The 13,545-nt window shown below is 44.5% G+C and overlaps 1 protein-coding gene across 9 annotated transcripts in view; it reads left to right on the forward strand.

Annotated features, from left to right (window-relative positions):
• Positions 1 to 2,576: 2,576 nt before the first annotated feature.
• Positions 2,577 to 13,545, forward strand: part of SMG7 (SMG7 nonsense mediated mRNA decay factor) — a 71,188-nt gene continuing 60,219 nt past the window's right edge. For 2 of the 9 annotated variants that reach the window (XM_084788191.1, XM_084788189.1), the window contains exon 1: positions 2,579 to 2,908. Coding sequence is in view for 4 of the 9 variants with exons in the window: in XM_084788188.1 (XP_084644314.1) it covers positions 2,880 to 2,908 (29 nt within the window). In the remaining 5 variants the exon portion in view is untranslated. Of the gene's footprint in view, positions 2,909 to 13,545 lie in introns of all 9 variants that reach the window. The other 7 variants (XM_084788190.1, XM_084788192.1, XM_084788187.1 and 4 more) reach the window with 6 other exon arrangements.

Raw genomic sequence — 13,545 nt, forward strand, 5'->3', positions numbered from 1 at the left:
AACCCCTTCTCAGATCTAGCCAATGGACAAGACATCCTCCACAGTTGAGTGGAGAGTGGGGACTGACTCAGATGTGAACTCTGGTGCCCCGTATTTGACCACTGCCCCTTGGTGGGGAAGCCTGGTGGCACTCAGAGAAAGAATAAGCAGGCTGCCAAGATGAGACTTGATAGCCTATGACCATAGTGGGGGGGGGGGGTTGGTCCCCCTCGGTCACAGACCTAGGGGCGGGGAATAGGGTGAAAGTGGGAGGGAAGGATGGGAGGAAACAAGGGATGTGATAACAATTGAGTTGTAATCTGAATAAATTAATTTTTTAAAAAAGTGCCATAATGGAGCCCACCACTCTGTATGCTGACTTAAAGAAAAACAAAACTAAAGTAGCTGGGCACTAAAGAGGCAGAGGCTGGCAGATCGCTTTGAGTTCAAGGCCAGCCTGGTCTACAAAGTGAGGCCCGGCCAGCCAAGGCTACACAGAGAAACCCTGTGTCGAGAAAAGCAAACACAAAAACAAAAACAAAAAAATACCAAAACTAACCAACCCCCCCCCCCAAAAAAAAAAAACTAAAGCAGAATATCTGAATCTATAATAGTAACTTCCATTCTTTGGCTCTCAGAACTGAAGGAGAATTCTCTACAGGGGAGATAGGACGCTTCTCACTAAGCAGCGCTCCCTCCCGTGAGTGGGCGGCGCGTTGGTGCTTGTGGAAGATTGAGGCCGGTGTACCGCTGCAATTGCCCCACGTCATAGTGCATCCTGCTCACAGCCTGCTTGCAGCATGAAGTGCATGGTTCACTTTCTATTTCGTTAATGACAAGCTGTCCTTGCCAAGTGGGCTGTACTTTCGTTTCCTGAGAACCCAAACACGTTCCAAATAAACACTGTTCTTGGTTTTTAATAGGCAAGACCTGGAAAGCTTTTTCTCGAGGCAGCATGGAAAAACAGAAGAAATCAGGTATCCAAACCAAAACCAAGATCCCATTGAAATGCTGATTTTTCACTAAACAGTGAGGACTATACTCTCGGATTTTATGACCTTACATTAAAACATGTTGGGATAGCTGCTTACATAACTTTTCAACATGAATTGAAAATAAAATCTGTAAAAAGTCAAGAATCACTTCACTCCATCAGAATGACTTGTTCTTTGATTAAGACTCCACATCATTAGGATCCAGTTTTTTGTTTTAACCCTAAGCCTGACACAAAATACATATAAGCTAGAATATTTGTTCTCCAAGTCGAAAGTTATTTTCATAAACTCCTTCATATTGATAAATCTAGGTCCTTTTTATACAAGGGTTTCTTCTCTACTTAAACAACAAAACCAGTAGGAAGTTCTAAAACACTGCAGATTTTTAAGAGGGGTACCTTTGGTTAAGAATGGCAGTCTTTAGCGTTTCAGACCGCTCTCAATTCTAAATGCTTAAGAACCGCATGTTAGCCTCCTAGGCTGGGTTCTCACCGAGTCTCCTCCGGGAGGGCTCGCAGGTGATTTGGAGTAGGAACTTGGGAAGGCTCGATCCACTAGGAAAAGTCGAACATTCTCGCCTGCTAGAGCTGCATCGAGGCTGACGTGTGCCCTTCTCCCCCCTTAGGGACCCTGTCCTGGCGGGATCCCGCCCCTCAGACTCAAGCAGTTGTGGGGAAACTCCTCGCTTTCTTGTTCCAACCCACCACCCGCCAGCCTTCATACCCTGCGTTATCTTCTCTGGCCCAGCCCTTTCCCCAACCGGCTCTGAGAGAAAAGTCTGGAGGTGTTTTCCACCCTCGGAAGGATGGAAATGCCCACGGTGAATGTCTTGGGCTCTCCCTCCAATTTTTGCTGGAGGAGAGTAAGGGGGCGGGGGGGGGGGGAGGAAATGGTCTTCACTGTCCTGATAACAATCTCGACGCCCAGCCTTTAAAACGCAGGGAATTCAAGCGGGGAATCCTGGGCGGTTTCCGGGGAACCCTTTTCTCTAGGAGAGGGTCACCCTGTCTACACACACCAGTTACTATGACAATACAACCGCAGCCTCCAGTTTCCATGGCAGCGCCCTGCCCACTCCGATCGGTCTTCTTTCTATTTCTCTCTGGGCTCCGCCCTATTACCCCCCCACCCCACCCCCTTCAACACGCTTCAAGAGTGCGTGGGGAGGGGCAGCTGAGACGAGGGAGGCCTTTGCGTCATTCTCCGGCGCGCGAGGGAAGGCAAGAGTTGAGGAATTGGCGGGCGGAACTGTAGGAGGAAGAGGTGGCGTTTCCGGTGGGGAAAAGTGGAGGAGTGGAAAAAGGAAGCGAGAAGTGGGCGGGTGGAAGGGCGGAAGGCTTTGACTGTAACCCCCCCCCCCCCCCCCGTCTGGTTGGGGCTCGATGTTCGCGTTGAGCTTGAGGTTGGCCCCTCGCTCGGGAGGAGAGGGGCGGATCCCTAGGAAGCCACCCAGCGCTCCCTGCAGCTCCCTCAGCCGGCGCGCGGGCGCCACACAGCTTGCTCATCCCAAAAGGCAGCGGTACAGAGAAGCGGAAAGCACCCGGAGGGACCGGCACTGCTAAAGTCTCGCGAGAGCCAGCCCGACTTCCTTCCTTTGGTTCTCCCTCCTCTTCCCCCGCCCCCTTCCCTTCTCCCTCCTCTTCCCCCCCTCCCGAGCCGGAGCGTCCCTGTGTCCCACAGGCCAGGGCAGCAGCTAGAGCTGCTTTCCCCATTCCCTCCCCCCTCGCCTCACTCACTCTCTACCCCCACCCCGCCCTCCCCCCCCCCCCCAACCCCGCGCCGAACGAGGAGGAGTCGGAGGAGAGGAAGATGGCGGCGGCCGCCAGCACCCGCGGGGCCGCGGGGCCGCTCCGAGGAGCCTGAGAGACCCACGGAGGTTTCGCGGGGGAGACGCGGCGGCAGAGGATGAGCCTGCAGAGCGCGCAGTATCTCCGGTGAGTGCCCAAGCCCGGCCGAGGTGTTGTAGGAACCGGGAGGAGGCTTGGGGGCCAGGGACAGCGGACTCCCGAGATGGTGGGGGGAGTTGCAGCGTCCTCCTGGCTCCCGGCAGGGAGACTCGGGCTTCGCGGGCAGCTGCGGGAGGGGGCGGGCACACACATGGCTGCCTGGCCCCGGCCCTGCTGAGCTGAGCTCCCGTGAAGCCGGCGCTGAGCGGAGGGAGGTTGAGGAGGAAGCGGGAGGGAGAGAACGTGTGTGCGCGCGCGCCTGTGGTCTCAGCCCGCGGGCCGGGGTAGGGAAAGGCACCCCAGGAGCAGGTAGCGACCCGGAGTGAAGGTGGGGGTGAAGGGTCTGGCCCCCACAGTAGGGGAAACGTGGAATGCTGGCTGGAGCGATGCATGCTGAGAGTAGAGGATGGAAGTCCGCACACCTGGGGGGGGGGTTGGGAGGGCGCAGACTGGAGGGCAAATTGGAGGAAGGGGAGACCGCAAGAAACCGGAGCTTGTTCTCTTTTGTCGTGGATGGAGAGTACGAGAAATATCGCCTTCTGTAGTTAGTTGGAGGGGCCAGGGGAACCCGAAAAGGGAATGGATGGGGACATGAGGGAAAGAGGGAGGTACTATGAACAAGGTTATGTTCTGAGAAGAGAAACTGTAGTTGGAAGATACCATTCTGAGTCTTGTGCATTCATTAGGTGCGATGTAAGGAACTTGTATGAAGGGGATGGAGTGGCGCATGGATACTGGGGTGTGTGTGTGTGTGTGTGTGTGTGTGTGTGTCTGTCTGTCTGTCTGTCTGTCTGGAGTAAGGGAAGAAAGCAGGGATTGATGCACATTTAAAGAAGACTCATATGCATTGACACTGGTGTCGAGAACATTTTGAATGGAAAGACAGCAGCTGTTGTTCAGTCAGAATGGCTTCATGGGTTCTGAGTAAGAGATTGGAGGAAGCTAGAGGGTAAAATAAAACCTTGATGACAAAGAAAAATAAGGTTGTTAGAGCCTGAGGTTAATTGGGGAGTTTTGAAGACTTAAAAACTGAGCCTTTTTTGTCTTTCAGGAACAACTAGAGAAGGACAGGTCTTATAGGAAGATGCTTTTTAAAAGTGGTTTCATTACGTTGTGGAGAAAGGAATTGAATAGATAGATAAGTGGTATTTCAGAGCCAGGCGTGGTGGCGCACGCCTTTAATCCCAGCACTTGGGAGGCGGAGGCAGGCGGATCTCTGTGAGTTCGAGGCCAGCCAGTGGAACACACAGAGAAACCCTGTCTCAAATTAGAAATTAAGAAATTAGTGAAGTGAAGGAAGCAATGTGTGAGAGCAGACCCAGGTATATGTCTAATGCAAGAGAGGGGATGTGGCTCTGCGGGGCACAGGGCGGCTGCTCTGCTCTGTGGGGCACAGGGTGGCTGCTCTGCTCTGTGGGGCACAGGGCGGCTGCTCTGCTCTGTGGGGCACAGGGTAGCTGCTCTGCCTTTGAAAGTAGTTATTGATTATACTGGAGAGAGGAGACTGGAACTTCTGAACCTTTGGTGCATGAATTCCAGTTTAGCACAGCATATATGTCTGATATTGTAAGTTGACTTCCTCTTTTCTTCTCTATTACCCAGTGGTTTACTATATTCAGTAAATTTTACAATAGAGCCATGAATATAGGTGCTGTAGACAGAAATAGAAACTGGGGGCAGGTTTTGTTTGTTTGTTTGTTTGTTTTTGTTTTTCGAGACAGGGTTTCTCTGTGTAACCTTGGCTGTCCTAGACTCACTTTGTAGACCAGGCTGGCCTCGAACTCACAGAGATCCACCTGCCTCTACCAAGGCAGTTCCTCATCTTAAGGAATTGCAGCTTGATATCCAGTAGGTAAGTAAATTAACAGCACAGACTAATGTAGTTATCACCACAGAAGATGTCATGTTGATGAGTCCAAAGGCAGGAGATGACCTGAGCAACTGAAGGAAATCAGGGAAGGCTTTCTTTGTTCATTTGCTCATTTATACACACATGATTCATCAGTTGTTTGGTTGATCACCTGTATGGAAGGCATTGAACCAGCTGCTAAGAATAGAAAGTAAGAACTCCACCCTCTTACAGAACTCACACGTTTGTTAGGCTCTAAAGGAGCACTTACAGTCTAAGAACGGACAATATGCTGACAGCTGAGGATTAAGAAAGGGAGATTCTAAATATAAGGACATAGATAATAAGGAAATGGAGGGGGGAGAGAGTGGTGTTGAGTTAGACAGGAGTGTGGTGTGATACACTGGAAAACTTAGAATTAAACTTCTTCCTTTTACAGATTAGGAAAACAAGTCCAAAGAAGTTATTGAGAATGATATGGTTGGTGTGTAAAAACAAATTCAAATGCTCGGCTTCTAGCTTGAGGTCAGCTTTCTGTGCTGCATGTCTGTGTTCATTTTTTGCCCTAGTTAGAGAAAACCTATTCTGTAACCTGATGTTAAAGGGTATTGAATATTGTGATCCTTAGTTTATAGGTAAAAAGTTTGTGATGAGAGTTATTTGAATACAGCTTAATTTGTAGAATGCTCACTTAACATGCGTTATATAAAACTGGTTGTGTTGTAGCTCGCCATTCTGGGAAGTAGAAACAGGAAGATCAAAAGTTCAAGGTCATCCACTATTTAGCACAGTCAAGGCCATCCTGGGCTTCATGAGCCCCCGTCTCAAAGAGCGAAAACTTGAATGACTGGCTGAGAGGCAATCTGTATGTTCATACCTGTGCTGTGAGGCAATTACTGTGTCATAAAATAGTAGATCTTTAGAGCTTGGAATGAGGTCTGGGCCATAGGGGGATAAACATTAAGAAAGTGCTGGTATTTTGAATGCAGAGATAGCTGCCTCTGAGAAGTTTTGTGCTAATCAGTGTGGAGGGAAGAATTACCCTTAGGTTATTGAGTCAGTGACAGGTTGGTGTGAATTTAGCTCTGAAGAATGGAGAAATGTGGAAAGAGAAAGTTTAAATGACAGCTACATCTCCAGCTACACTTGAATAGGCAAAAAAGTTGATCCTAAGTTAAGTTTTCCTCTCGCTTTCATTTAAAGACTGCTGAGGGGAGACTGGAGGTTATCTTCAAAGAACATTGTTGAGTTTCTTTAAAAATAGAAGTTTGTTGTTTTTAATTTAGTAGATTTATTTTTATATGTTTGGGTGTTTTTCCTGCATTAATGTGCAGTGATCATGGAGGTCAAATTAATGTGCAGACACCAGAAGAGGGTGTTGGATTTTTTGGACCAGGAGTTACAGATGGTTGTGAATGGCCATGTGGGTGCTGGGAATCTAACCTGGGACCTCTGGAACGGGCAGCCAATGCTCTTAACTGCTCATCCATCTCTCCAGCCCCCAGAACAGCTGTTTTTATAGAGGTCAGGGGAGGCATGGCTTGTGACCTGAGGTTTAGGGTAAGCTTTGTTCCCTGCCTTTGTCAGTTGGCGGATTTTAAGACTGCATAGCTGCAGATTTTCCCTCATGTTGTATGATTTTTCTTCTCTTAGCTGAATTTTAATTTGTTGGAGTAAGTGAGCAGGGGTGCCTAGTATTGAAATGGTGGGGTAGTGGAAGTGTAGGGAACAAGATGGCACTTTCAAAGCCTAAGAACAAGAAAGAAGGAACTCCACATAAAGGGAACTGAATTCATCTTTAGTTAAAGAAGCAGCAGAGATGAAAAGAACCTGTGGAGGGAAGGGAAGAGATGATACTGTAAATAAGAAAAGGCTGCAGATTTCTTTTGCTAGCAGAAAAATACACCTTTTCTCTCCTAGTAGTAGTAGATTGGCACAATTCTTGCCCAAATAGATGTTGAAAGGACTTAATTTTTATAATTTAAGAAGTTTCCTTAAACATGACTGTTCTAGGCAGGAGAAATTGCGAGTGTATCACTTACATCAAGTAGAACTAGAAGTCAGGTGTTTTCCTTTTTATTTAACAAGATGAAAGTTTGTTTGAAGACTAACACTGATGTTGAGTGAAAAAGTGGATTGATGGTAGGTTTTCTGTTCGGTGCCGAAGGATGAGGATAGGCCATAGATGAGTTTATAAGTAATGCATGATATTACACCTTAAAAGAATGATTTTTTGTTTTTGGTTTTTTTGAGACAGGGTTTCTCTGTGTAGCCTTGGCTGTCCTGGACTCACTTTGTAGACCAGGCTGGCCTTGAACTCACAACGATCTGCCTGCCTCTGCCTCCTGAATGCTGGGATTACAGATGCATGCCACTATGCCCAGCAAAAGAATAATTTTTAAAAGTTTGGGAATTAATATACCAAAGGCACCATCTTGAGTTTCTGTTGCTGTGATAAAGACCAGGACCAAAAAGCAGCTTAGGGAGTAAAGGGTTTAAAATAATCTCATACTTTGTAGTTCATCTTCATTCAGGAAGTCAAGGCAATAACTGATGCAGAAGTGATAGAGGGATGCTGTTTACTGGCTTGTTCCTCCATACCTTGTTCAGCCTGCTTTCTTACACCATAAGGATCACCTGTCCGGGAGTGGCACCACCCGCAAAACATTGGCCAATGTTTTGGCCCCCTCTGACATCAATTGATCAAGGAAATGCCCATCTGACTTACCTACAGGCAATCTGATGGAGACACTTTACCTCTTGAGGGTTCTCTTCCCAGGTGACTCTAATGTGTGTCAGGTTGACCAAAAACAAACAAACAAACAAACAAAACCAAACCAACAACTAACCAGGACACACAGAAAAATGGGGGTGAAGGAAACATGTATTAAAGTGTGAGGACAGAGAAGACATTGAAGTTCTGGAAGATGAGAAAGTGGAGTAATCATAGCCATAACAATACCAGTCAAACAGGTCAAATCCTATTATAAAGGTGCCAGAGATGTTAGCAAACACCACCTGCTGCTGCCCTTGTGAGAGGTGCTGTTTTGTACACCTCCCTACTTTGCTTTCTTCATTATTCTTTTTCTGTCTTACGTTTTCTTCTATGCTTTGGGTGTTTCAGTGACATCAGCTTGAAGTTGATTCCATGGTGTTAGACTCCTTTACAAAAATGGTCATAAATGTCTGCTCTGTTAAAATTTTCCCTTTGATACCCTCTATTGAGAGGACCAGCTAGTGTCACATTCTATGTTAGAAACTTTATAGCCAGAGATGAAACAGCAGCCACAGACTTGTTTTTGAGGTAACAGAAAAATGGTTGTTATTTGAGTTGGAAGGAAAATAGTTTCATATTGTAAGATACAATGCCTGATGGTAAATCTTGGCTGAGGCTGGGTAAAGTAGCAGGCATAGTCTTAGATTAGTGAGAGAGAGCCAGGAGGATAGACAACTAAGTGGAGTGGGCTCTGCTTTCTAGAATAATCTGGTAATGCTGAGTCTGATAGGAAGCCTCAGAAAGACTTGTAAGTTGTTTGTGGACATTAATCCTTGTGGTTTATAGAGTTATGTCTTCCCCCCATCCCTCCCACCACTCTTATCCTTTCTAGGATGCGAAGTAGCCTCAATTCCAGAAAATCGGTCAAACATGGCTGTTTTACCAAATATGGTAATTTTAAAAAAATAACTTGAGGCTTAGAAGTTTTTGTTACAATAATGTTAATAGCACTTTGCCTGCTTGGATACTGACTGGCTGAATTATCTTGGTTGTTAATTTCTGCTTCCTTTGGATTAAAAATGTATACCTCCTGTCTTAGCTATGTTTCATTCTTTGCTTCTCACAGCTGCTGTCATCTGTATTTATGATGAAGGAAGCAGTCACTGAGCTTTCTGTTGATGTTTTTAATGGGGTAGGTTATAGGAAGATCTGGACCCACTAGTACAGCCAGTTTCTCATGGGGCTTTTGTTGGGGTGGAGAATGTCTCAGACTTTAAAAGGACTACTTTGCTTTATACTGTATTAAGTTGTTGAGTCTTTAACTATATCTCTAACCTTGACTAGACTTTTGGGTTTTTATTTGTTGTGTGAATTCGTGCCTAAAGGTTTAGATGGGCTATCTAACTATCATCTTGTTCAAACATGAGCAGACAGATGTCTTGAAGTGGTGGCGAGCATCACATATTGTCAATGAAGTTTGCCATGAAGGTGTATTTAGTTGCTGTAGCTAGACTTGGCAAAGGGCCTGGGAAATTGTCACTAAGAAGAGCTAATTATCATTGACAGGAAAATAAGAGACAGTGATTTGGCAAACATGTCACATGGTAAGTGAGAACTTTTAACCAACTCCTTACTAGTTAACACGCAACTGAAGCTGCTTAGGAAAGTTGTTTGCTGCTCAATTCTTAGTAGGAAGAAGAGGTAACTAATTGTTAAAGAAAATTTTAGAGATCTCAGGCAACAACTCTGGTTGTCTTTTTTTCTTGATTGCTTCATTTTGAAAGGTTTTTGCAAAGCTTGGCACTTAGTTGACTAGTGGGCTAGATACTCTCATATGGGTGGGCATGATTTATCTTGTGCACCTGAAACCATTAGTAGCCTGCCTCCCTAGCCTGTACCCATCAGATGCCAATATCATTCATTCTCCCCTAACCAAAAAAAAAGGTTACCAAAAATGTCACCATACATTGTAAGCTTTCTCATCAATTTTCCCTTAGGTAGTACTAAACCAGCTTCCATGCTCCTCCTTGTAGACAAATGTATATATTTCAGCTTGGTTTTGTAAATTGAGTTTTGCTCTCTGGCAGTTACTAAATAGAGCACCAACACAGATTTTCGGTGGTAAGTTTAAAGTTACTGGAGACACAGGAGTAGCCAGTAAACTAGCTATGCTCTGTTATAGAGAAGCAAAGGTGATGTGTGGACATAAGGATGATGCTTATTCCAACAGGTGGATCTGGGTGAAAGGGCATCTTGGTAGAGATGAGATTTTTCATGAAAACTGAAAGATGAACCAGAATTTTAAAGAGGATTGAGCATTTGACATTGCAAGCAGGCAGAACATGCTTGTACTTTTTTCAAATATATTAAAAATATTGTATCTACTCAGATTTCATGCATGATATTAAATGTTCTGACCAGGCACAAGTTTCTCACACATAAAAGAAGTAGAGGATGTGAAAATGGCAATTTGAACACTTAATATCTGGCGTGGATCTCAAAAAAGGGAAAGCAGGGGCTGGAGAGATGACTCAGAGGTTAACAGCACTGATTGCTCTTCCAGAGCTCCTGAGTTCAATTCTCAGCAACCACATGGTGGCTCACAACCATCTATAATGTGATCTGATGATCTTTTCTGGCGTGCCCGTGTACATGTAGGCAGCGCACTGTATTCATAATAATAATACTAATAAATAAAGCACCAGATGCACACCTTTAATCCTAGCACTTGAGGCAGAGGCAGGTGGATCTCTGGGAGTTTAAGGCCAGCCTAGTCTACAAAGTGAGTCCAGGACAGCCAGGGCTATACAGATAAACCCTGTCTCAAAAACAAAATAAATACATCTTTAAAAAAAAAAAAAAGGAAAGGCAGTTAGCTAGGGTTCTTCTACAAGCCCCATTTTCCCTTGTGCTCTTGACTATATCTACCGTTCCTCCAGGGCTTATTTAATTTGTGGTGTTATTTTCTTCACTACTGTTTTCCGTGAAACAATCTCGATTTCCCCCCCTTAAAAGGCAGTTTTTATTCTAACTTTCCCTCAGAATTTTGTCATTTGTGATTTTTGTCTTATGGCTAAGCATTTCAAGTTTAACCTGTTGCCTGTTTGTCCTTTGATTGTGATCCATTTTGTTGTTGTTTAGTTTCTTTATTGATACTGACCTCTTCAAAGGTGCCTAAGACCTCATAATGGCCCAAATCAGCTATTTCCCTTCCTTACACTCACACCTTTGTTTGCCTTCCTCTGATTTTGTATCTTCCTTATATCCATCTACCCTGTCCCGCCAGTTCAGACTAAAGAAGAGACCATGCTTTCAGCTGTTGAGGGTTTTTTGTTTGGTTGTTTTGATACAGGGTCTCACTGGGTAGCCCTAGCTGATCTGGAACTTGATACGTAAGTCAGGCTAGCCTCTAACTCACTCACAGAGATCCACCTTCTTCTCCCTCCTGATTGCTTGGCTCAAACTTGTGTCCCTCACCCCTGGCTCAGGTGGTTTTACTAACACACAAGCACTCAGTTACCATATGACTCGTAGTAGCTGTGATGTGTACACACAGACAGATGAGAAGTTGTTTTTTGTTTTTTGTTTTTTGTTTTTTTTTGGTTTGGTTTGGTTGGTTTGGTTTTTTGAGACAGGGTCTCTCTGTGTTAGTGTTGGCTGTCCTGGACTGGCTTCGTAGACCAGGCTGACCTCGAACTCAAAGCAATCTGCCTGCTTCTGTTGGGATTAAAGGCGTGCGCTACCACGCCTGGCCTCAAATGAGAAGTTCTTAAGCTCTGTTGCTTTCAGCACCAGTTCTGATTACTCTGTCCTGATTACTCTATTGTTTGTTGTTCTGGCTCATTTTATCCACCAGTGGCAAAAACAATGGCATGCCTCCCCCCACCCCACCCCTTTTTTTCCTTAGCATTTCTTTCTTTCATTCTTTTCTTTAGCCAGGATTTCTCAGTGTAACAGCCTTGGCTGTCCTGGAACTCTCTTTGTGAACCAGGTTGGCCTTGAGATCTGTATGCCTCTACCTCCCAAGTGCTAGGGTTAAAGGCATGTGCCACCAACAGCATTCCTTTTTTTTTTTTTTTTTTTTTTTAGATACTGTGTCTACTTACAAACTTCTACTGTCATTGAATCATCATTCTTTAAAATTTACCAAGCATATAATTTAAGTCATTGTGCTAATCCTGGATAAATGATTGGTCTAAGATGTCATTCTTTTCTTTTAGAGTCTCATGAACTCTTACTAAAATGGGCACAAAGGTAAAAATAAATGGAGTTGGATATTCTGGATATAATCTCAGTTGGAAGTGGTGGTGCATGCCTTTACTCTCAGCATTTAGGGGGCAGAGACAGGTGGATCTCCGTGAGTTCAAGGCCACTCTGATCTACAATCAAATTCCAGGTTACATAGTGTGTCTCAAAACAAACAAAACAGTTTAATCCCTGGGGTGGAAATGCTTGAGTCTAAGTCATAGCCCTGTCACTGTTGTTCTGGGCAGTCCACTTACACTTTTTGTGCCCATTTCTCTGTTCTCTTATCTGTGAGCTGGAGGTAATATACCTGTTGCATAAAGTTATAGAGAGTTAATGTACTTAGCTCGAGTGCTCTGGTACTTAGTAAGTACTATATATTTTAGGTGTGCATAATCTGAAAATTAACATGTAGCACTGACTAATCATTTTGTGCCCCTGCCCTCTGGGCATTTGTTATTTGCGAAGTCTTACTATTGTCAGTCTTCTGTTCATTCTATTGCTTAAAAATTACTTACAGGCAAAGGGGTTAATTTGTGCTTACAATTCCGCATTACAGTCATTTCACTTGTGGAAAGTAAAGGCAGCAGGAATTTGAAACAGCTAGTCACAGCACAGACAAGACTGAAGAGAAATGAATGCATCAATGCTTGCTTGTGTTCAGCTCATATTCTCCACTCTTAAAGACTTCAGGAAACCTCCTCCCCACCCAGGGAATGCTGCCTTCTGCTGTGAGCTGTGTTCTGCATCAATTAACTTACTGAAGAGGTCACTCACAGGCCAGCTCTCTTCCCATGTGACTCTATAAATTGTGTCAACATGTAAAAGTAAACTCCACTACAGTGTGAGTTCCAAGCCAATTTGGGATACTTGAGATCTCGTCTTACAAGTAAATAAATAGATGAATAAGCTTTATATACTTCCCTTCTTCCTACACAATTAAGCTTTCTCATTTTCTCCATTGGAGGTGTGATGCCTCTCCCCGCTCTCCCCCTCCCCCCAGGTTTAAACTCTTACAGTCTTCTTTGAGTTCTACTATTTCTTTACCCTTTTGAGTATTTCTACCACTCTGGAAATGTTTTTCTTTTTTCCTTAATGGTTTTGTCAGTGTTTTACTCATATTGTGGAAATGCCCTTCTAGCCTGCTACCTTGCCTACAGTTCTTCTGAGGTCACAAGTTTTGACTGGGCATTAAATACTGTTCATTACTTTGTTGGTGGCAAAACGGAACACATATGAAGAAATAGCTTAGCGTAACAAATTCTGGTTTTCCTTCAGACTAAATTCTGGGGTTTTGTTTTTGTTTTTGATTTTCTTCAGACTCCATACTGTCTGTCCTACTACAAATAGATATTTTGCATTGATTCCAAAGTAACATTCTTAAATATTTATTTATGACTTTCCCTTAAGTATACTCCTTAATATGGCATTGTTGACCTTTCATAAAATAACTTATCTACTTCTGTCAGTGGTATCATGAACAAAACCATTAAAGTGATTTGCCCAATGTTTCTGAACACAGCATATTTTTCTTTTTCCTTTTTTTTTTTTTTTTAAAACAGGGCTTCTGTGTGCTATCTTGGCTGTCCGGAACTCTTGTGTAGCCCTTTGTAGACCAGGCTGGCCTCGAATTTACAGAGATCCACCTGTCTCTGCCTCCCAAGTGCTGGGATTAAAGGTATGTGCCACCACCACCTGGCTCAATCTCTTTTGTTTTTGTTTTTGAGACAGGGTCTCTGTGTTAGCCTTGGCTGTCCTGGATTGCTTTGTAGACCAGGCTGGCCTCAAACTCACAGTGGTCCGCCCGCCTCTGCC

This window comes from Acomys minous, assembly GCF_964271855.1.
Source record: "Acomys minous genome assembly, chromosome: 1".
Taxonomy (NCBI): Eukaryota; Metazoa; Chordata; class Mammalia; order Rodentia; family Muridae; genus Acomys; species Acomys minous.